The 25,298-nt window shown below is 42.2% G+C and overlaps 1 protein-coding gene across 1 annotated transcript in view; it reads right to left on the bottom strand.

Moving 5' to 3' along the window:
• Positions 1-384: 384 nt before the first annotated feature.
• HS3ST4 (heparan sulfate-glucosamine 3-sulfotransferase 4) overlaps positions 385-25,298 on the bottom strand; it is a gene marked incomplete at its 5' end in the record, with an annotated part of 440,053 nt that continues 415,139 nt past the window's right edge. The window contains one exon of the mRNA XM_004373464.2: positions 385-1,026. Coding sequence (XP_004373521.1) covers positions 390-1,026 — 637 coding nt within the window. The remainder of the gene's footprint in view (positions 1,027-25,298) is intronic.

Below are 25,298 nucleotides of genomic sequence, written 5' to 3'. Positions count from 1 at the left end.
AAGTAAAGCAAGAGCTCACACCAAGCAGACCTTCCTTTCTAGTATTCAAATAAAACATTCATGGCACTGTCTCTGACCTTGACAACTATTTATCCTCTGTCTGCAGGCTATTAACTAGCAGAAGACAAGGATTAGCAGTGGGTTCTGGTGGCCATCTGGTCAACCAGATGCTGTTGTCCAGATCCAGCCAGCCCTGGGTCCTCTACGGGGATGTCATGGGATCCACCCTTTTGCCTAAACCAACAGCATTGGAGGCAATCCTGCTGGGGTGAGGGGGGAAATCTGCTTGGCACTCCAGCAAGGCTGAGGCTGCAGACCCTGGGGAGTTTCAGGACTCCGGTAAGGAACCTCCATAGCTATTCTCTAGCCTTCTCTCCTCAGCTCTAGCCTCATTTGTCACTCTCTTCCTTTTCCCACTGGAAATCTTGACCAGTCATTTGGTAAAACATCATGTTGAAGGGTTTGTAGAATTTCCGTAGTCTGTGGATCACATCTGGGTCGATACGGGGATGAGTCCGACCTTTGCTCTTGCCTAAGCACCTCGGGGCACTGCTGTCTTCTGGCTTCTTTAGGCAAGGGAACCCCTTGGTTTTGTTGAAATAGAAATGTTTATCAGTCACAACACGCTTGAGGCCTAGAAAATCCTGTACTTTGGCCATTTCCCCCGCGGGGTCCACTATGAGTCGCTCACCACTGACAAAGAGGATCTGAGAGAGGGGGAAATACTGCAGCCAGTTTTCCAGGTGCAGGGCATAGATCCCTATTCGAATGGCGCTCCAGGATGCATCGATCAGCCCCAGGGTCCTGTTTTTGAAGGCCAGCACCTCGAAGGTGGGGATCTCCGGTTTCTTTGACAGTGTCTGAGTGTAGTCAGAGATGGCCCTGGTCACAGGGTTTCTCACCACCACGATCAGTTTGATGTCCTTGGCCATGGAGTGGATGCGCTTGGGAGCCTCATTTGTCACAAAGTAACTTGGGGTCTTCTCCATGGTTATCTGCCCATCCAAAGTCTTAGGCATCACATTTCTGGAAGACAGAAGAAGACAGAAGAGAGTGGTTATTCCTACCTAGAAATATTCTAATGTTTTGCCTGGCACAAAATGGTTTATATATCCAACCTAGCAGTTAATTAAATTAATTGGAAACACTTGGAAGTTCTTCCTATGGCTATGTCCCGACTATAGTTCTGACTATAGAATTATCAGACAAGGCAGCAAAAAAGCTTATGCATTCATTCTTGGGAACCATATCCACCTATTACCAGTTATGTTTAACCTGAACATGTTCTTAATTTCTCCACTAGTTTTGTAATCTCTGAAACCGAGATAATGACAGCACCTACTTCACACGGTAGCGTAAGGATTAAAGGAAGTACTACCTGTAAAGCATTTAGCACAGAATCTGGCATGTGTAAGAGCTCAGCAAGCTAAGACTATTATTATTGTTGTAAAGGCTTTCAGAAAACGTTTGAGCTCAAGACCTCAAAGATGATCTAGTCTAGCGGTTGGCAAACTACTGCCCAGCTCAGAATGATTTTTACATCTTTCCACAGCTGAAAAAAATCAAAATGATAATTGTATTTCATGATATATGAAAATTAAAGGAAATTCCAATTTCGGTGTCCAAAAATCACCTTTCATCGGAACAAAGCCATACTCATTCATTTGTGCATTGTCTATAGTTGCTTTTACACTACAACAGGAGGGTCGGTCGAGTAGTTGCAACAGAGACAGAGAGATCTTATGGACTGCAAAGCTTCCAATAGTTACTATCTGTCCCTTTAAGAAAAGTTTGCTGACATCTGATCTGGTCTGAAAGCAGAAGGCATTGTTGTGCAAATGAGGAAGCTGAAGCCCAAGGACTGGAATGAATAGGAGAATCAGACACGCTTTGTGACCTCAGCAAGTTGAGTTACATCCCCAGACCTCAGCATCCTCATTTGTAAAATAGTAAACTGCCTTCAAGATTAAGCTGAGAAGAAAATGACTTACAGAGTAAGAGCACTTAGGACAGGGTCTGGTTTGATGCAAGGGAGTTTGAGAGTTTTCTTCTTTTTCCCTGAGGTGTCCACTGAGCCAGTGACAGATGTCACATCAGGGACCAGTTCTCTTGCTTCCCTTGCCAGGGTTGCTTCTTCACATCCACCCTCCATATGCGCCCACCTTCAGATTGGCCTTGTCTCATTTGCGAACTTCAAGATATTAAAGGGGTTTAACACCATTTGTCCCCCAATCCCAAGCGTGGCAGGCTTATCGATGATAACACAATGCCCAGGATTCTGTTATACAACCAATTTGCCATAGGCATATGTAGACCGAAGTTAATTGACATCAAACCTGTTCAATACCTGTTGGTAGAGCAGACCATCTGCCACCATGTGCTCCATTAAGTCTATTCACTTCTGAGCCTTGAACCAAAATGGTACATTTAGGATTACATGATACCTCTTTGTTATGATGACATGCTTTTAAATGTCTCAGCTAATAAAGCTTAATACAGACAAAGATCCCTTAGCTTCTCCTACCATAATTAAATTTATTTACTATCGCGTGTGTGGAGAAAGAATGACTTTTCTTTTATCTGTAATTCGCATGCTCTGTCAATAATTAATTGCTACTGGGTTTTGAGTTTTCTTGGCAAGCACTTTTATTAGGCAAGAGGAATCTGCCTGGTGGAGAAATTAGCATAGAGCTACATGTTGTTAGAGTGTAATGGCTGGGCAGCACTGACTTTTCCAATCAAAGCAATAGCCCTGGCTATTCACAATCATGCTTGTCTTGGACTGATACATTCTCTAAAGTATTTTTAGTGTCCCTATATGTGCGTGCTTGTCCAGCCCTTGCCAGATCTAATTGTCTCCTTTGGAGTATCTGGGCTAAGGAAGACAGCTTTTAGGGGATCAGAATTCCAGACTGAAGAGTCCTGATTGCTCCTGCATCACCCCAAGAAAGTCACTTAGCCAATTTTAAGCCTCAATGTTCTCATCCGAAAAATGGGTTTAATAAGAGTCCCTTCCTCATAGGGTTGTAATGAAGATTAAATATAATGAAGTCTTAAATTAGTATTTGCTGTTGTTGTGTGCTGTGCAATCAATTCTGACTCACAGAAACCCTACATGGCTGAGTAAAACTGCACCATAGGGTTTCCCAGGCTGTACTCTTTAAGGGAGTAGATTCCCATGTTTTTTCTCCCGAACCACAGACCTTTAGGTTAGCAGCCAAGTGCTTATCTGTGGCACCACCAGGGCTCCTTATTAAATTATTAGGGTGCCAAAACAACAAACCTGTTGTCAGCGAGTTGATTCTGATTCATGGTGACCCCATGTGTCGTAAAGCAGAACTGCTCCATAGGATTTTCTTGGCTGTAGTCTTTATGGAAGCAGATCAGCAGGCCTTTCTTCTGCAGTGCCACTGGGTGGATTCAAACTGCCAATCTTTAGGTTCGTAGTTGAGCACTGTTTGCTCCACCCAGGGACCTAAAAATTTTTAGGATGTTGTTGTAGATGCCATTGAGTCAATTCCAACTCTTAGCGACCCTATGTACAACAGAACAAAACACTGCCCAGTCCTGCGACATCCTCACAATCGTTGGCATGCTTGAGCCCACTGTTGCAGTCACCGTGTCAATCCATCTCCATGAGAGTCTTCCTCTTTTTCACTGACCCTCTACTTTACCCAGCATGATGTCCTTCTCCAGGAACTGGTCCTTCTTGATAACATGTCCAAAGTACACGAGAAGAGGTCTTGCCATTCTCACTGCTAAAGAGCGTTCTGGTTGTACTTCTTCCAAAACAGATTTCTTCATCCTTCTGGAAGTCCATGGTATATTCAATACTCTTTGCCAACACCATAATTCAAAGGCATCAATTCTTCTTCTTCGGTCTTTCTTACTCATTGTCCAGCTTTCGCTTGCATATGAAGTGACTGAAAATACCATAGTTTGGGTCAGGTTCACCTTAGTCCTCAAAGTGACATCTTTGCTTTTTAACACTTTGAAGAGGTTTTTTGCAGCAGATTTGCCCAATGCAATGCATCGTTTGATTTCTGGACTGCTGTTTTCATGGGTGTTGATTATGGATCCAAGTAAAATGAAACCTTTGACAAATTCAATGTTTTCTCCGTTTATCATGATGTTGCTTATTGGTCCAGTTGTAAGGATTTCTGTTGTCTTTATGGTGAGATGTAATCCATATTGAAGGTTGTAGTCTTTGATTTTATTCAGTAAGTGCTTCAAGTCCTCTTCACTTTCAGCAAGCAAGGCAGTGTCATCTGCATATCGCAGGTTGTTAATGAGTCTTTCTCCAATTCTTCTTCATATAGTCGAACATCTCAAATTATTTGCTCAGCATACAGATTGAATAAGCATGGTGAAAGGACACAACCCTGGCGCACATCTTTCCTGACTTTAAACCAAGCAGTATCCCCTTGTTCTGTCTGAACGAATGCATCTTTGTCTATGTACAGGTTCCTCATGAGCCCAATTAAGTGTTCTGGAATTCCCATTCTTCTCAATGTTATCCATAATTTGTTATAACCACATAGTCAAATGCCTTTGCATAGTCAATAAAACACAGACAAACATCTTTCTGGTACTCTCTGTTTTCAGCCAAGATCCATCTGACATCAGCAATGATATCCTTCCATGTCCTCTTCTGAATCTGGCTTGAATTTCTGGCAGTTCTGTGTCAATGTAAAGCTGCAATGGTTTTTGAATTATCTTCAGCATAATTTTACTACCATGTGATATTAATGATATTGTCCGACAATTTAAGCAGTCTGTTAGATCAACTTTCTTTGAAAAGGGCATAAATATGGATTTCTCCCATTTGGTTGGCCAGGTAACTATCTTCCAAATTTCTTGGCATAGATGAGTGAGTGATTCCAGTGTTGCATTTGTTTTGTTGAAACATCTCAATCGGTATTCCATCAATTCCTGGAACCAGCTTGGACATCTGCCTTCAATTCCATCAGTTCTTAATCATATGCTACCTCCTGAAATGGCTGAATGTTGACCAATTCTTTATGGTACATGACTCTATGTATTCCATCTATCTTCGTTTGATGCTTCCTTCATAGTTCAATATTTTCCCATAGAATCCTTCAATATTGCAACTCGAGGCTTGAATTTTTCCTTCAGCTTTTCCAGCTTGAGAAATACTGAGCGTATTCTTCCCTTTTGGTTTTCTAACTCCAGGTCTTTACACATTTCATAATACTTTACTTTGTCTTCTATAGCCGCCCTCTGAAATCTTCTATTCAGATTTTTTACTATATCATTTCTTCCATTTGCTTTAGCTACTCTACATTCAACAGCAAGTTTCAGAGTGTCTTCTGATAAACACATTTTGATTTTTTCTTTCCTGTCTTTTTAATGACCTTTTGCTTTCTTCATGAATGATGTCCTTGATGTCATTACACAACTCGTCTGGTCTTCAGTCATTATTGTTCAATGCATCAAATCTTCTCGAGATGGTCTCTAAATTCAGGTGGGATATACTCAAGGTCATACTTTGGCTCTCATGGACTTGTTTTAATTTTCTTCAGCTTCAACTTGAACTTGCATATGAGCAATCGATGGTCTGTTCCGCAGTTGGCCCCTGGCCTTGTTCTGACTGATCATATTGAGATTCTCCATCGTGTCTCTTTCCACAGATATAGTCGATTTGATTCCTGTGTATTCCATCTGGAAAGGCCCAAATGTACAGTCATCGTTTATATTGTTGAAAAAAGGTATTTCCAAAGAATAGGTTGTTGGTCTGGCAAAATTCTATCATTCTATTGCCGGCATCATTTCTATCACCAAGGCCATATTTTCCAATTAGTGATTCTTCTTTGTTTCCAACGTTCATATTCCAATCACCAGTAATCATCAATGCATCTTGACTGCATGTTTGATCAATTTCAAACTGCAGAAGTTAACAAAAATCTTTAACTTCTTCATCTTTGCCGTTAATGGTTGGTGTGTAAATCTGAATAATAGTCATATTAACCGGTCTTCCTTGTATGCATGTGGCTATATCCTATCACTGACAGTGTTGTACTTCAGGATTGATCTTGACATGTTCTTTTTGACATTGAACGTGATGCCATTCCTAGTCAATCTGTCATTCCCGGCATAATAGACCATATGATTGCCCCATTCAAAATGGCCAATACCAGTCCTTTTCAGCTCACTAATGCCTAGGATATCAATCTTTATGTGTTTCATTTCATTTTTGACAACTTACAGTTTTCCTGGCTTCATACTTCGTACATTACATGTTCCATTTATTAATGGATGTTTCCAGCTGTTTCTTCTCATTTTGAGTTGTGCCAAATCAGCCAGTGAAGGTCCCGAAAGCTTTACTCCATCCACATCATTAAGCTTGACTCTACTTTGAGGAGGCAGTTCTTCCCAGTTATATTTTGAGTGCCCTCCAATCTGAGGGGCTCATCTTCAGGCACTATATTGGACAATGTTCCACTGCTATTTATAAGGTTTTCACTGGCCAATTTCTTTAGAAGTAGACCTCTAGGTTCTTCTTCCTAGTCTATCTTAGTCTGGAAGCTTCGCTGAAACCTATCCACAATGGGTGACCCCGCTGGTATTTGAATACCAGTGGCATAGCTCCAGCATCACAGCAACACACAAGCCACCACGGTGCAATAAACTGACAGATGAATGGTATGGTGCTAATAAAAACTATTAGGATGGTTCCCAATTGGAAACCCTGGTGGTGTAGTGGTTAAGAGCTATGGCTGATAACCAAAAGTTTGGCAGTTTGAATCCACCAGGCACTCCTTGGAAACCATATGGGGCAATTCTACTCTGTCCTATAAGATTGTTATGAGTCGGAATTGACTCGACAGCAATGGGTTTTTTTAGGGGGGACTTGGTGCCCAATTAATGCCAGAATTTTTATAACTTAATCTAGCAGCACAGGATCATTCTGATTGCAATTCTTAGAGAAGGGGGAGGAAAAATATTTACATTTCACCAAATGGAAAAGCTGAATCACACAGGAACTAAGGGACCGACTGAGAACAAAGCATGTTTTGTTTAAAGCCAATATCATCAACTGCATTTCCTGATCTGGACACTGGTGAGCAACAGGGGAGCCACTTAGTTCAATCTGAGTTTCGGGAAGGTGCTGATGTTCTACTTTTATTTCAATTGGAGAGATGAATTTCCTTATTTTATTATGAAATTCATATCATATCATAAAAATATTAAATAAATGTTGATGTAAAAAATAATCCCCTGAAGATAGGTATTTTTACATGGCCCTTTCCAGATTTTAGTCTCTCAAATGTACTTCGGCTTGTTTATTTTGTTGCCTTTTCCTTTAACAAAGGAGCAGCTGTGAGGCTTTTCTTCTCATCCATTCTTTGCCATTCACTTCTTATATCTCAGTGTTTTTCTTTACATTGAGCCTTGTCCAAGTTCATCTCCTTCACATCAACTAATTGCTGCAGCCTGTCAAGATCTTTGTGGGCATTAAGTCTTTTATCTGAAACATCTGAGATGAAATGGAATCCAACCTATAAGCCAGTGGGTATAGGACAGTAGGTATGTTCCTAGCTCAATGCTGGGCTCAAAAGAAAGTGAGAGGGACGGTCACTGGGGAAGGTAGAGGGGAGCAGAGGGATCTAAATGACTTTGATCATTTTTACAGATGAATGTTAAACCATGTAATTTAGGAGAGTTCCTGTATTTGGGGCACAAATGGTAAGACCATCTCACTGAGCCAAGATTCAACTGTCGTGGCATGAGTTAACCAGGATATTTTGCCAATAAGAAGATATCCAGTAGCTGCTCAAAATCTATAAAGTAGCAAGCAGTCCCCTATCCCTCAAAACTAATTCTGAATCAGTTATATTCATTCATTTTATGAGTGTATAATGCTCACTTACTGGCAGACATGTTTCCTGCCTCTACATCTTATATAGAGAGAGCTCTTTATAGTTACATTGAGGTCCCTGGGTGGTGCCAATCATTAAGTACTCAGCTGCTAACAGAGTGGTTTTAATCCACCCAGAAGCACCTCAGAAGAAAGGCCTGGTGATCTACTTCCGAAAGATCGGCCATTGAAGACCCTATGGAGCGCACTTCAAGAAACCTTGAAAAATGACTTAGGTTCTGAGCCAGTTTCTTAATAATTAATTATGTGACTATAGAAAAACAAACAGTTGCTGTCGAGTCAATCCCAACTCATGGCAACCTCACGCTGCAACAGTGGACTCAAGAATACCAATGACAGTGTAGATGGTGCAGGACCGGGTGATGTTTCATTCTGTTATGCATCAGGTCGCCATAGTCAGAGCCAACTCAACAGCAACAAGCAACAAAAAATATTAATATGGAGAATGCTAGGTAAGAAGCAGATTTTGGGGGGAAGATACCAAGTCTGATTTTGGACTTGTTATTATAAGATATCTGTTCCACTTAGGCTCAAATGGATGCGTTGAGTAATCATCTTGATACAAGAGTTTGAATTCAAGGATGATACAGGTTGGAGGTGTACATTTATGTCAAATGAGCACAGTCCATTTGCCAGACAGTAGGGAGAAGAAACATCTTCCCGTCTTTACCTTCACTAGTGGAAGATGAGACTTCCTTGCCTATTTTGGGAGTTCTTTTGTATAGGAAGAGTGTTAAGATGCTGGGTGTGCAAAACTTTTTTAAAGAATGTCCATTACAATACAAAGATGAAGTCACTAATCTTTATTCCTAGAGTCCTTGATAACTACCTGTATTACAGAACTTAGCATAATGACATAATATGATTCGTTTCCATGCACTTCAGGGCTAGTCTCAGTTCCTTGAAGCCACGAGCAAAGTTTTATTCATTACATCTCCAGTGCCTAACACAGTGCCTGCCACATGGTAGATGCCCAATAATTCTTTATGATTACAGGATGGACAAACCAATGACATGCAAATTAATAAATGGTCCCTGGAAGTCAGGAGAACTGGGGAAGTGTGGAGGATGGTCACGGCTCCTCTAAGTAGGTTTTCCTTAGCGTGCCTGAGTCCCACGCCATCCCTGTCTGAAAGACCATGCACTTCAGTGTGGACCATATGGTGAGAAAACACTGCATCTGGGCTTGGAACAGCTCGTTAACAGTATCTTGGGTGCTCAGAGAAACCGTGACATCAGCATCATCACAGTCCTGAAGCGAGAATCATTCCGCAAGATCACACAGCTGCTCTCACAGCCCCAAATGTTTATGAGACACAATCCAGCTCACTCCCTCCCACCCCTACTGGTAGTGGTGCTCTGCTAAGCTCTAGCTCCATTTGAATGCAGGTCAGCATCTGGGAACATCCTAGAAACAACAGTAAAATAGTCCTCACGTGGCATAGAATGAGAGCCATCATTCACTGAGTGCTCGCTATAGGGTGCACTTCGTGGCTGAGAGTTCAAGTTCTGATCCTAGACCGACTTCTCTAGGCACCTTCAGGAGTCAGACTCTACAGCCTAACAGTTAAGAACATGGACTCTGAGCCAGACTTACTGAGTTCAAATCTACTTACTACCTGTGTGACCTTCGGCCAATTACTTAACCCAAGTAATTTCTGACAGTTTCATTATCTGGAAAATGAGCATCATCATAACACTACTTTCCTCATCGATTTTTGTGGGGATGAAATGAGTATATCTAGTAGGTTTCTCAGTATGCTGGCTGTTAATTTTCAAAACTGCTTTCTTAAAAAGATATTATTATGATCCCCACTTCTTACCACTATTATTATCCTCAGGAAACTGAAGCCTGGTGTGACTGATTCGCTTGCCCAAAGCAACAAGAGGTGGCGTCAAGATTTGATCCAGGTCTGTCCGACACCACGGCCCAAGATCTTAATTACTGCCTGACAATGCTTAACCAAATGGAAACAGAGGCTCAGCCCAGTTAACATGTCTTGCCCAAGGTCACTCTGCTAGCTGGCGGCCAAGCTGAATCTTAAAATGAAACTCGTTCTGTGTGCTGTAAAGGTGGGCTGTCACAGGCATACCACTGAAAGTTACAGAAACGCAGGCCAGAATCCCCAGAAATTCTTGCCAGATCAACCTACATCATTCAATTTGTGATATCTCTCTCTGGGGCCTCCTCAATAGAAGCAAATGGATATCATCATGAATGCCCAGGGAGAAAGCAATCACCCGTGTTAGATATGAAGTGCCCATTCTCTCTAGAAGGGTCAGTGGAAGATCTTCCCTTTGGCTTGCCTGAATTAGAGGTACACAGGCACCTTACATTTTCCCAAATGTATTATCTAGCGGAACAAATGGTGCATAAATTAGCAATATTTTCTGGGCCCTCCTGATAAACTGTAACCCAAGAGGATGGTGGTTAGAACAAGGGCATGAGATGGGGCCACTTCATCTGCATTGACGAAAGAAACTTACTTAGAAATTCAATCGAGCACCTGCTATGTGCCAAGCATGGGCAAGGCAGTTTCACATGTTATACTGGTTAAACCTCACAAGTAGCATATGTTTCACTGAGCCCTTTATAGAGATGCGGAAGTTGAGGATCAATGACACAATGAACCCTGCCCAAGGGCGTGTAGCCAGGACCTTTGTCCTGCTCAGTTATGATGAAAAGTTCATTGTGATTTTCAAACCCAAATTCATGTGTTCTTGGATCCATGAGGGCAAAAAAAAAAAAAAGGAAAAACCAAGTCATTTGGAAACCACATTGCTTATACAGGGACCCGAGACAGGGCAGCATGCCCCAGGACCACATGGCTCTCAGCCAAACTGAGCAGAGAAATGGGGACTCCTGAGCTGTAGTTCTGCCTTAACAAATAACATGCTGAATGACTTTAGGAAAGAGACTTCCCCTCTCTGGGCCTCAGGTTCCTCTACAATAGAGGACTGTGTTAATATTTATTCCATAATTTATTACATTAAGTATTTATGGGCACTTATTATGCATTCTATATTGGGTATATGTTGATGATAAAGCAGGCATGATCCTTGCCTTTCAACAGACTGTCAGTTCTTTGAGGGAAAGGCCTGGATGTCCCCTTTCGTAAAGTAGCTGTGGTTCAGATGGAACCAACATCTCTGTTGTGGGCAGAGGTTTCTTTCAAACAGAGTGGTATCTGCTGAATCTCAGCCCCTTTCTAGATGTCAACAAGAGAGAGAAGGAAGCGACAGAATTGTATGGGACGGGAAAGGGAAAGGAGGAAGGGAGGAGAAGTGAAGGATGAAGGAGATTAGAAAAGAGAAGTAGGAGAAATAAAAAGGAAGGAAAAGAGTGAGGAGGAAGCAGGAGAAGAAAGAGGAGTTAGGCTTGAAAGCACACACAATTTAAATAACTAAAAGAGAGTGAGAGCATCATTCAAGTTTTTAAAAAGCACAGGACCAATTGTGGAGTCCTTGGATGGTGCAAGGCGTTAAGAGCTCAGGCTGCTAACCGAAAGGCCCGCCGTTTGAATCCACCAGCTGCTCCTTGGAAACCCGGTAGGACAGTTCTACTCTGTCCTACAGGATCAGTATGAATCGGAATTGACTCGACAGCAATGAGTCTGGTTTGTTTTTTCGGTTGGGTGGTGTCAATGGATAACGTGCTTGGCTGCTAACCGAAAGGTTGGAGGTTTGAGAGTCCACCCTGAGGCACCTCTGAAGAAAGGTCTGGTGATCTACTTCTGAAACATCAGCCATTGAAAACCCTATGGAGCACAGTTCTGCTCTGACTCTGGGGTTACCAGGAGTCAGAGTGGACTTGATGGCAGCTGGAACTGGAAAAGGAACAAACTGCAGACGAAAACAGAAAACCTAGGTCTCAGGGATTTTTTTGTTTGTTCTTTTGCTTGTTTGTTTTAAAGGTCGTGCCAGGCAGGCACAACAGCTAGTTCAGGATTAGAAGATTTATAATGAGGCACGAGGGAAAACTGACATTTGCCTCCCTTGAAGAGACATCGTTATATGACAGACAGAAAAAGAGAGACAGAGAGGGAGAGAAAGTCAGAGAGACAGAGGGAGAGAGAGAGAGAGAATATGAGAATATACTATACTCCAAGGGCAAGAGGCGAGAATTCTTTGGAAAAATGATTCTGATGACTCATCACTCTCCTCTGAGGCTGCCCTAGTGCCTTGAACCCTGTTTGGATGACGTTTATCTCAAAGGATCAGAAATGAAAGACATAGCCTATCCCATGAGGCAACTTCCTCTTACTTTGTGGCCAGAGACATAATACAAGACAAATAAAAACGGAAAAAGAGAAGGCTCCTTTTCAGTCCATTTCCAGCTCTACAAAAGTTGTCTCACTGCTTTTCAAAGGTAGTTCTGCCATTCCAAGCGAGGATGATGAGGACTTCATAGTTCTCATCAACTCTAATGGTGTCTTCACTCCCTGAATGATCAGGAACTGGTCACACAGAATATTAAGGCTCCCACATCTATGTCCTTGAGGCAGGTGCAATGAGAACTTGGCCTCGTAGGTTCAGAGCACGTGGTACCTTCTCTAGAGATCAGAAGAGAGCTTAGGTGTCACAGATGTGTTCAACCACCCCTGTAGGGTGTTGGAAATGCCAGTCTATCACAGAGGGTTGAATGCCTTCACCTCCATGCTTTTAACAGACTTCCATATTGATCTTTTGTACTTTATATGTTTCCTTTCATGGGATCTAAATTTTGGAGCCAACCTCACTTATTCAAGTAATTCTAAATGAGCTTTTATTTATTTTTGTATCAGGAATATGTACAATTGCTTATCTGTGTTTCTTAACAGGAGAAAACTACATCACTGTACTGAGACAAATTTTAGCCAAAAAAAAAGAAGAAGAAGACTTCATTTGCCCATTAATGGGGCAGCTATGGTGTGCCAGGCACTATGCTTGTGTTAGGAGATACAGTGAAGAGCAAGATCTTGCCCTCGAGAAGCTAGCATTTTCTGAAATAGTAAAAATAGTGTGAAGGGGTTTATCCTTATGTTTTAAGACTCGCAGAGGTCCATGAGTTCCAGGTTGGGAACTACTGATTGAGGGTCAACTTGATTCCAGAGTCCACAATCACCTCCAACAGAAGCTTGCCAAGTTCATCATCCTAACAAAAGGCATATGGCTAAGAGTTGAGCTTCTGGGTCCCATCATTCAACCATACTCACTTGGAGCAACTCATTTCATGCTTTTGATCCTCAGTTCCATCACCTGTCAGATGGGAATAATAACATCTCCTACTCATTCACAAGAAGGATATCAAGCACCCTGGCACAGAGCAAGTACTGGTAAATGTTCCCACTTCTTGTCACTGCTAGTGTGATGTATCACTAGTAAGTGCAAACAAATGTATCTGCTGAGTGAGTGAAGAATTGTTGTTGTTAGTGGAGTCGGCTCTGACTCATGGAGACGTTATATGCAACAGAACAAAACGTTGCCTGGTCCTGTGCCATCTTCATGATACACTGGTATTTTTTGAATCCATTGTTGCGGTTATTGTGTCAGCCCATCTCATCGAGGGTTTCTCTGATTTTCACCAGCCTCCTTTACCAAACATGATGTCCTTTCTTAGCAATTGCTCTTTCCTAATAATTAAAGGAAGCGAGTGGAAGTCTCATCAACCCCTCTTCTTTTAAGGAGCATTCTGGTTGTACTTCCTCTAAGACAGATTTGTTTGTTCTTCTGGCAGTCCAAGATATATTCAGTATTCTTTGCCAACACCACCATTCTAATGCATCAGTTCTTCTTCTGTCTTCCTTATTCATTGTCCAGCTTTCAAATGTATATGAGCCTTGAATCTAACTGACTAGGACTGGTTGCCTAATAATGCACTCATATGTAAATAATGACTCTAGTTCACAGAAACTAACCTCTCAGTTTGGCACATACATTCCAGTGAATTACTAGAAATCTCTGCTTGCCACCCCAGGTTATCCAACTATGTGTGAACCCTCATTGCTGGGCAGAGCTTGGCCAATTTATGGGGCCATGCTTCACACCACACAAATAATACACATTACCCTTTTATGTCTCCCTGTCGTGCCTGACCTATTCCAGAATGATCCCTGGTTTTTAACAACAATAGACCACAATATGATAGAAGTTAACTTTTTCATATGGTTTGATTTAGAAAACACATATGGACAGGAAGTAACTATGAATTCAACAATCCTTTAAAATAAATTTGTGATTGAGTCATCACCATTGCGTCTACACTTTTGAAAGGCTGCCATATGTGTATGTGCGCGTGTGTGTATGGGTGTTTATGTGAGATTTTTATTGGTTTAGTTTATAGTCAATGTTTGGTATCCATAGGGATATGGAGGCCCTTTGCAATAATTCCCAAGCCCACAGGTTTGGATGCATGAATCTAAAATCTAAATCACGGCCTACAACCTCAGCTTCCATGAATAGCCTCATACAACTCTCCCCCTACCCCTTTTTCTTTTGTATGTGATTGGACCATCCAACCCCAGAGGTCCTGAGGCAAGACTTCCCCTGATTTTGAATTAACAAGATTATGAAACACACTTCACCTGATCCTGGCTGGGGACTCCACCTGGAGCATACCTCTCCGATGCTTTATTCATATGCATTCAAAGAGTGCCCCACTGCAGAACCTCACGCACCAACTTCTATTAGCTATTTTATTGTATTTTCTTTCCTCAGGCTCAGCGTTTCAAAGGGCAGGTGCAACAATTAAATGATGATTACAGAGGTGTCAGCATGTCTGCACAAGGCACCTTGTGCTCATGATTTAACAGACAGTGACAAGAGAGGGGCTCCTCTTGGGAAGCCTGCACTGCACTCCAGGTCTCTATGCCTCCTGCTTCACTCCCAGCTGTGTGTCAGCCCATCCCTGCCTCAGGGATGCTGCCAGCCCTGCTTCCTTCTTACCTGCATCCTGCTGCTGATCCAAGCCAGCTAACTCTTACTGAGTCTGCCTCTGTCACCCTTACGCATGTCCAAACTTCCACAGTCTCTAACTGTGTGGGCCATCACAGCTCTCAGCCTTAGAGTGATGAAGACACAGCTCTTTCTGACCGTGACCGCCAATCTACGAGGTTTTCATTGAAGTCTTGCTTTTTATCGGGCTCCCCTTTGCTTTCTCCACCCTGCCTTTCAAGATGCTCCCATATCCTCTTGATGGAGGTCCCATCACCAGTCGCTTGCCTAGAGCATCACTACTTGCTGACCATTTGCCGCTGTGCCTCCTGAGCACCGTGTTCTCCCCATTTGGGTGCGTGTTCCTCTAGCTGCGGCAGCTGGCAGTACTCACTGTCCTTGAGCCTGACTCTGCTATCCTCTCTCTAAATGACTGGAAAATCCATTTAACCATCTCAAACCTCAGTTTCCTCATAGTATAAAATGGGGAAGACAAGCAAAACTGATATCAGAGTATATTTTATGAGGGTTGAAAGGTCTGGTTCAGCTGAGGCACTAAGCACAGAGCCCAACAGGAATTAACTGCTCAGCGCAAGTGTTCATCATTGCTATTACACACAAAGCTTGCTGTCATTCTGCATTCTCAGAGCAGGCTGCCTAAGGACCTGTGCTGGTGGTGAGCTCATTTTAATTTTCACTCATGTGTGTCCTTAAAATAAACTTTGCTTTTTTTGTAAGCAATGTGTACGTGTTTCTTCCTTGTGATCCAAGCCACCTGGTCAGCTGGACAGATAATGTTTGGTCAAAGCACTTGATGTTTTTTGGTGAAAGGATTGTTTGGGTCAACTCATGGCTGGCCATGGAAACTTGTAAAAATGAGTCGGTCAATATACGATCCAGCAATCCCGCTCTTAGGTATATATACTCAGAGGACCTGAAAGCAGTGACATGAACAGACACATGTACACATGCAGCACTTCACAATAGCCAAAAGGTGAAAACAACTGAAATGTCCATCAACCAATGAATGGATGAACAAAATGTGGTACATACATAAACAATGGACTATTACTCAGCCATAAAGAGAAATTAAGTCCTGATGCATGGCACAACATGAATGAATCTAGAAAACATTATACTTAATGAAATACATCACAAAAGGGAAAATACTGTGTGATCTCACTTATATGAAATAAGCAAATATACAGAAACCAACAATTTTTAGTTGTTTTCAGGGGTAGGAGGGAGGGGGAAAGAGAGGGTTTTGTTTAGGGTGCACTGATGTATGTTCCTGGTGGTGGGATAATTTGGAAAAGGATATCAAGAATGGTTGTACAACTCAAAGAACATAATCAGCGTCACTAAATTATACCAGGGTTTCGAACCAGTTCTTCCTGGTTCAGTCATGGCCAAACAGACATGACTTTTTAAAATTTGGATGAACTGAAACCACAACTGGAACAGGAAAAATTATGGGTGGAAGCTCGGCTAGAAACGTAATCTCCCTCTTAGAAAACAAGGGCAGCGTATGTGTTGCATAGCAACCAAATCTCTTGCCCGTCAGATTTTGCACAGTTGTGCCCCACTCAAAGATGGTGACTGACCACGCTGCTTTGAATGTTTGTAGCTTTCCTCAGTTCTGGCAGTAATCCAGTCTCACACATGAAGCTCCTGAAAGGGCTCGCTATGCCTCTTCTGAGTCTGCCGTTTCAAGGCTTCAACCTGTAATTTTTCCCATTCTGGTTATGGTTCCAGATCATCCAAATTAAAAAAATTCAGATCTGTTCCAGTTTTACTTCGTTGGCCATGACTGAACTTGTTTGAACCAGCGCAAAGCCCTGAATTGTACATGTAGAAATTATTGGATTGCTGTATGCTTTGTTGTGTATATTTTCACCACAGTCAAAAGAAAAAAATGGGTCAATCAAAATAGAAATATCCATCCATATGAATGGACAGGTGAGAATGATACTGTGAAGAGAAATGTGTTTTGACGTACTGGCATGTACCAGCTCTAGTGTTTGGGTGTAATTGAGATATAGTGTTGAAAAGAAAGCATGCTCTCTGGTTCGTGGACGCAGCCCGGAAGCCCTGTTTTTCCACACTTCGCCAGAAGGCAGGGCAACCTCTCCTACAAAGTGCCCAGGCAAGAGCCTTCCATGTTGTCCTTGAGCTATTTCCTTCAGAAAGTCCCATCCCTGAATCAAGAGCTCTAGCTTCATTGATGTAAAATACAATCATAAATTAATTAGTGCATCCTACTGTGCCTGTATTTAGACCTGACTTTCACAGCCTGGGGCACATGAAATACTGAACAGGTTTTCAAACCAACCAGTCTGATCACATAACAGATGGAGGAATGACAGATAGATAGGAAAGAGGACCAGCGAACAAGCAGAGAGAGATACATGAACGTGCACATATGCAATTCTATGAAAACATTTACATTATCAGACGCTCGTGCACACCAATCCTTTTAGAGTCTCTCTCTCCCTCTCTCCATCTCTCTCTGTTTCTTTCATCCCTCTCTGCCAACTGGCTTTATTCACAGACACAAACACACACACTCACAAAGAAAGACACACATGTACACAAACTGAAGAATGGAAATACACATGTATACACACACACACACACACACACACACACTTGCCTCTCCCCTTCCCAATATCAGCTCCTTCTCATTCTTCAAGTCTCAGCTGTAATGTACCTCCTCAGAGAAAAATACTTTTACCCCAAGGATCCTTTCTAAAGATCACTCTCCACATCTGCCTGTTTTGTTTACTTCATAGGGCTCATTGTTATCTGCAATTACCTTGTTTATATGTTAATTATATGTTAATTTTCTTGTGCATTGTCTGTCTATTCTCCAGAGAAGGAAGACAACTTAGCTCTTTCGTAGACTGCTGTCTCCCCAGCATCTCACATAGTGCCTGGTACCAAATAGGTCTCAATAAATATTTGTTGAATGATGGAAGAAATAAAGGAAAGAAGAATAAGAGGGAGGGTGCTAGTAAGAATAGAGGGTGGTAAGAAAGAAGTGGGGAAAGATGGTGGGAAGGAAGGAAGGGAAGAAGGAAAGGAGACGTGCCCAAATTGAGACATAAAATTATACCCAACAGATTTCCCAACACATCTCATTGCCTCCTCCAACCTAGGTCTTACCCATCCACAGTCTTCCTAACCTCAGGAAAGGGTACTACCATTCACTTGGTGGCTCAGTTCAAAACCTAGAAGCAATCACTGATTCCTCTTTTCCTCAATTACCCTGTAGCACATGAGTAAGTCTTATCTGTTGTCTCAAAACACATTATAAATTTAGCCCCTTTTTCTCGTTGCTCCATCATTCCTCTGTCTTGCTCCAAGCACTGTCATCTCTAGACTTAGTGTTTCCACCACTTGCTCCTCTCAGTTTTGCTTCCTCCTACGGCATTATACACACTGACAAAGAGTTTTTAAAAGCTACAGTAGCTTAGAGGCATGGTGGTGAAGAGCATGGACTCTGGAGTCAACTGCCTGGATTTAGATACCAATGCTGTTACTTGCCGACTGTGTGATGTATATTATTTGACGTCTTTGTGCCTCAGTCCCCCAACTAAAAAAGAGATTTTAATGATAACAATAATAGTTCATTAGTACTATGGTGAGGATTGAATGAGCCAATATACAAAGTCCTTATAATAAATATAAGCATTAGTTATATTACTATTATTATTGCATCACTATCCTGCTTAAAAGAAACCCCGGTGGTCCATTGGTTAAGCTCTTGACTGCTAAACTAAAGGTCAGTGGTTCAAACCCATCCATCTGCTATGCAGGAGAAAAGGCCTGGTGATCTGCTCCCATAAAGATTACAGCCTAGGAAACCCTATGGGGCAGTTCTACTCTGTCCTGTGGGGGTCACTATGAGTCAGAACCGACTTGATGGCACACAACAACAATCATGTTTAAATTCTTTCAATAATCTCTCATTATATTAAAAAAAAAAAAAAAAAAACCTAACCCCCTTCTAGCGGTCTACAAGGCCTTGTATGTATGCCCTCCAATATCAAATCCATTTTGTCAAAGTTCCCCACCATTCTAAATTCTTTCCCTTCTAGGATCTTTGTGTTTGCTTTTCCTCATCTTGGAATGGTGTCTCCCCAGATTTTTGCAGAGTTAGCTTCTTCTCATCATTCAGGTCTTACATTAAATGTCTGGACCTGCTCTATCCAACATGGTAGCCACTAGACACATGTGGCTATTTACATTTTAATTAATTAAAATTAAAGATTCAGTTCTTCAGTCATACTAGCCACATTTCAAGTGCTCCACAGCCACAAGTAGCTAGTGGCTATCATGTTGCAGATACAGATATACAATATTTCCATTATCACAGAAAGTTCTATTGGACAATGCTGGTCTATGATATTTGTGACATCTACATAGCACTTAAAATGTCTCTCAGAGGCCTTTCCTGATCATTCTATCAAAAACAGCACCTGCCCAATTCACTTGTGATGCCATTGTTTTGCTTTATTTTCTTTATTGCACTTTATGGTATTGGTCAGTATCGGAATTATCTAAGTTACTTATTAGTTTACATGAATGTCTCCCTGTCTGGAATTAAACTCCACGAGGGCAGAATAACGTCTTTTTTAAAAAAATAATATTTTATTATGTTTTTGGTGGAAGTTCACACAGCAAGTTAGGTTCCTGTTTGACAATTTCCATACTAATCAATTAATGATATTAGTTATATTTTCCATATTGTGTCAACATTCCCTTTATTGTGTTCGGGTGTTCCATTTCCAGTTCTCTAGTTTCCCTGTCCCCTTATCTTCTCATCTTTGCTTTGGATTAAATGTTGACCTTTTGGACTCATATAGATGTTTTTTTTAGTAGAGCACCAGTCTAATGGGTACAGAAAAACAAAGACAAAAAACAAACCCGTTGCTGTTGAGTCGATTCCGACTCTTAGTGATCCTATAGGACAGAGTAGAGCTGCCCCATGGGGTTTCCAAAGAGTGGCTGGTGGATTTGAACTGCTGATCTTTTGGTTAACAGCAGAGATCATAACTACTGCGCTACCAAGTCTAACAGGTAATATCCTTTATTTTGTGAGTCGCTCTGCTTTTTTACTAAAAGATGACCTTAGGGGATAGTTTTGGTTCAAGGTTTAAAGAGTGTCTCAGGGTGGTAGTCTCAGGGAGTCCTCTGGTCTCAGGTGGACCAGTTAGTCTGGACTTTTTTAAGAATTTTAGTTTTGTTCTGCATATTTCTCCCATTCTAACCAGGATCTTCTACTGTGCCTCTAGTCAGATTGGTTACTGGTGGTAGCCAGACACCATATAGTTCTTCTGGTCTCAGGGTAGTTGAGCTCGTGGCTCGTGTAGACTATCAACCTTGTAGACTTGTTCCTTCTCTGTGATTTTGGTTACCTTCTTACTCTTTTGCTTCTGACGAATAGAGACCAACGGTTGTATCTTAGATGGCTGCTTGCAAGCTTTTAAGACCCCAGACACAACTCATTTCACTAGGATGCAGAACACGATCTTTGTTAGCTGTATCATGCCAATTGACTGAGTTGTCCCATGAGACTATGGTCCTAAGCTTTCAAACCTAGAAAATCAATCTTAGAAGGTGGTTGGTTATGTCTGACAAGTATCTGTAATTATGTCTTTAATGAATATATGTGCCTGCCCACACATAAGTGTATTTACACATACATATAGATACTTCTGGAGCTCTGGTGGCACAGTGGTTAAGAGTTTGGCTGCTAAGCAAAAGGTCAGAAGTTCAAATCCACCAGCCACTCCTTGGAAACCCTATAGGCCAGTTCTACTCTGTCCTGTAGGATCACTATGAGTAGAAATTGACTAGAAGGCAATGGGTTTTTGATGGTTTTTTTTTTTTTTGGATAGATAACTTCCATCTGCAGCAGAACAATGTCTTAATCACTGATATCTCTTTCATACTATTAATAGAGTATGGTGCACAATAGGTACTTAATAAATGAGCAGATGAATTAATTAATGACACTTCCTGGATATGCACATCCACATCTTCACACACATACACACTCACTTTCTCTTCCATGCACCCAAAGGGGCCAGAAGCAGGCAGGGGAAGGCAATGCAGGGCCTAAGCTGGTAGTAGTTAGGCAGGCCTTCCTTCTCTTTGACCCCAGGCTGTGAGAAGGCAGAAAAGGCTGAGACTGACCTGCTGAAGATGCAGATGGCTACTCTTATCCCTGTCCAGGGCAGCAAAGAATTAGTTAGAGATGGAGAGACATCAACCAAGATGTGTAGATGCAACACAGAACCACCTGTCTCCTTCCTCTGGGAAGGCATAGCAGTGGAAGAGCAAGGGCCAGAGTTTTAACTAAAGGTTAGTTCTAGAGTTCATGCTGGAGGTCAGGTTACAGGTTAGGGGCAAAGTGAAAGAACAGACTGGAGTTCAGTGCAGGGTTCAGCCTATTCCCTTCTTAAATTCAATCACCTCCCTAGTGTCTCCATTCTCTAGAAGAGAAATAGGTTGAACTTGCTGGTTTGTTTGTGGCTGTGGGACTTACTGTCTTGTCTCCCACAGTTTCTCCATCTGCAATTCTGCTGCAAATGGATCGATGCCCTGAAGTCACCACACCAGTGATCTCAACTCCGGCAGCACATTAGAATTCCTCGAGTCCCACAGCTGGGGATTCTGATTCAATTGGTCTGGGATGGTGCCTAGTTATTGGTATTTTCTAAAAGCTCTCCAGGGGATTCTAATACACAGCCAGGGTTTAGAAACACACCACTAAAGCAAATTTCTTGAAAGACAAAGACCAAGCCTTTTCCATTTTTACAACTCCCAGAGGACAGGGCAGGGCTAGAGCTAGATTTCTGTTGTTCTATGAATAAACAGATGGATATATGGATGGACAGATGAATAAATGAATGAATGAATTAAAAACCACTATGATTAGCACAGGAGTCCCTGGGTGGTGCAAACAGTTAACCTGCTTGACTGCTAACTGAAAGGTTGGCATTTGGAGTCCACCCTGAGGTGCCTTATTAGAAAGGCCTGATGATCTACTTCCCAAAAATCAGCCATTGAAAACCCTACAGAGCACAGTTCTACTCTGACACTCATGGGGTCACCACGAGTTGGAATTGACTCAACAGCAGCTGGTACCGGTATGATTAGCACATTCTGATAACCTTGAGCATTTCTCAATCTCCGGATGATATACCGTCATTTCTGGACCTCGACCTACATTTGTGCTATTGTGGACTCAATATTTTTTTAAATCATTTTATTTCTTATTTGATTAAGTAAATCTATTTGAAACAAATATTGTATATCACTACCTTGAATGGAAAACCAATTACTGTCTGTCTGTGGCAGACAAACTCTAAGATGACCCCCAATTGTCCCCACCTTCTGATACCTAATGTCCTCTGTAATCTCCTCCTTTTGCGTGTGAGTGGGACCTGTGACTTGCTACTAACCAATAGAATTTGGCAAAGAGGATAAAATGCCACTACCGTAATTTGTTAAGATTGTAACTTCTGTCTCTCCTTATTAGCTCTCTCCTTTGCTGGCTCTGATAAAGTATGCTGCCATATGGAGAGGTCCACTTGGAAAGGAACTGAGAGCGGCCAGTAGTCAGCAAGGAGCTGAGGCCCTCAGTTAACAACCTCCAAGGAACTGAATAGTGAAAACCACCACGTGAGCCTGGAAGCAGATCCTTCCCTAGTTGAGTTCAGATGAGCCCATCTTCGTTATCTAGTGCTGCTGTAACAGAAATAACACAAGTGGATGCTTTAACAAAGAGAATTTTATTCTCTCACAGTCTGGGAGGTTAGAAGTCCAAATTCAGCGTGCCAACTCCAGGGGAAGGCTTTCTCTCTCTGTCGGCTGTGGAAGAAGGTCCTTGTTATCATTCTTCCCCTAGTCTAGGAGCTTCTCAGTGCAGAGACCCTGGATGCAAAGTATGCACTCTGCTCCTGGCACTACTTTCTTGGTGGTATAAGGTCCTTCTGTCTCTCTGCTTTCTTCTCTCTTTTATATTTCAAAAGAGATTGACTCAAAATACAACCTAATCCTGTAGATTGATTCCTGCCTCATTAACATAACTGCCTCTAATCCTGCCTCATTAACATCATAGAGATTAGGATTTACAACACATAGGAAAATCATATCAGATGACAAAATGGTGGACAATCACACAACATTGGGAATCATGGCCTGGCCAAGTTGACACACATTTTTGGGGGACACAATTCAATCCATAACAACCCCAATCCTAGCAAACATGTTGATGGGAGCCTAGTGAGAGACTCTTAAGCACAGGACCCACAGAAACTGTGAGGTAAGAAATGTATGTTGTTTCAAGCCCCTACATTTGTGATACTTTGTTATGTAGCAATAGACAACGAATACAAATGCCAAAAATAGAAGGTAAACTTAAAACAAAGAAATGATAATATAGTTTCCTGCCCTAGATTCAGGGCCTTGGTAGTGCAGTGGAGCCCTGGTGGCACAGTGGTTAAGAGCTCCGCTGCTAACCAAAAGGTTGGCCATTAGAATCCACCAACCACTTCTTGGAAATCCTATGGGGCAGTTCTACTCTATAATATAGGGTCGCCATGAGTTTGAACCGACTCGACAGCAACAGGTTGGTGGTACAGTGGTGAAGTGCTCAGCTGTTAACCGAAAAGTCAGCAGTTTGGACCCACCAGCTGCTCTGTGGGAGAAAGATGTGGCAATTGGCTTCTGTAAAGATTTACAAACTAGGAAACCCTTTGGGCAGTTCTACTCTGTCCTATAGGGTTTGTCTTAGGCTGGGTTCTCTAGAGAAGCAAAACAAGTACAGTGTATAAATATATATAGAGAGAGATTTATATCAAGGAAACAGCTCATGCGATTGTAGAGGCTAGAATGTCCCAAGTCCATGGATCAGGGTAGAGGCCTCTCCCAATTCACACAGCCACAGAAGCTGGCAAGCCCAAGATCAGCAAGTCAGAGAGCAGGACTCTGGCTCACAGGCTGTGAAGGCTGATGAATTCCAAGATTGGCAGGTCAGGCCACAAGGTTTCTCCTGATTCATGTAGCTGCAGAGGCTGGTGAACCCAAGATCAGCAGCCACTCACAGGCTGTGAAGATTGAGGAATCCCAAGTTCAGCAGATAAGCTCACAGCTCAAGTCCCAAGAACCGGAGGTGAGATGACAGGAGTAAGCCACAGGATCCAGAGTGAGCAAAAAGCCAGAATGTCTGCTTATATTTAGTTGCAGGCCACACCCCCAGGAAACTCCCTTTCATCTGATTGGCTACTCACAGCAAATTCAATCATAGGAGCGATCCCATATAAACACTGAGAATCATAGCCCAGCCAAGTTGACAAACAATCTTAACCATCACAGGGTTGCTATGAGTTGGAACTGACTTGACGATGGCAATGGGTTGTTGCAGTTGCCCTAGACCCTGAGTCTGATATCTCCTTTTGATAAGGAAAAGTAGCAAGTGTTTGAGAGTTATTAAATATGTAAAAAGAAGCAAACAAACAAATAAAACACAGTAGAGTTGATCCTGACTCTTAGCGACTCTATGTGTGCAGAGTAGAACTACACTCCATAGGGTTTTCATGGCTATGACCTTTCGGAAGCAGATCACCAGGCCTCTGGGTAGGTTTGAACTGCCAACCTTTCAGTCAGTAGCCACATGCTTAACTGTTTGCACCACACAGTGACTCCTTACTAGCACTAAAATAAGATTTCCTCCTTTGACTTAAATGTAATCTTTTCAAAAAGACTGAAACAATTACTTTCTCTTCCCTATCTGCCTAATTGCATGGTTCTAGCCTTTCTTAGGAGTCCCTGGGTGGTGCAAATAGTAAAGCGCTAACCAAAAGGCTGGCAGTTAGAAGACACCCTAAGGCATCTCAGAAGACAGATCTGATGATCTGCTTCCAAAAGATCACAGCCTTGAAAACCCCATGGAGCAATTCTACTTTGCACACATGGGATTTCCATGAGTCGGAACTGACTCGAAGGCACCTAATAACAACAACAAAGTCTTCCCTAATTCCAACAGCCAATCATACCCATCAATGGCCTTAGGCCACGAGGTGGTAATTCAGCTCCATCAGGCTAGGAATATGTCAGCAGTCTTCAGTACTCCCAGCAGATGGAACCTGGAGACAACAGATGGGCTCCAACTGAGTACCTGTCACACCCACATACAGCTCCTCCACCTGTGAGATCTTGTATTTCCCATATTTCCACCATTGGACTCTATCTGTAGGACTGGGTTTTTTTTTTGTTTTTTGCCCCAGTTTTTCTGCTCAACATTTCAGCTCTCCACTGGAGTGGAAGCATATATTGACCCAATACTCCTTAACTGAAGTCCTACATATTTTTCCAGGCTCTTTTCAGGGGCTGGACTTGAAATCCTAGTCAGGTTTAGCATCTGGGAGAGAAGCCTCTGGAAGATCCAGGCCCAGGGGGTGGGACTTGTGCTGCT

This window comes from Trichechus manatus, unplaced genomic scaffold (assembly GCF_000243295.1).
Source record: "Trichechus manatus latirostris isolate Lorelei unplaced genomic scaffold, TriManLat1.0 scaffold00024, whole genome shotgun sequence".
Classification (NCBI taxonomy): domain Eukaryota; kingdom Metazoa; phylum Chordata; class Mammalia; order Sirenia; family Trichechidae; genus Trichechus; species Trichechus manatus.
This window is presented reverse-complemented; position numbering and strand designations above follow the sequence as displayed.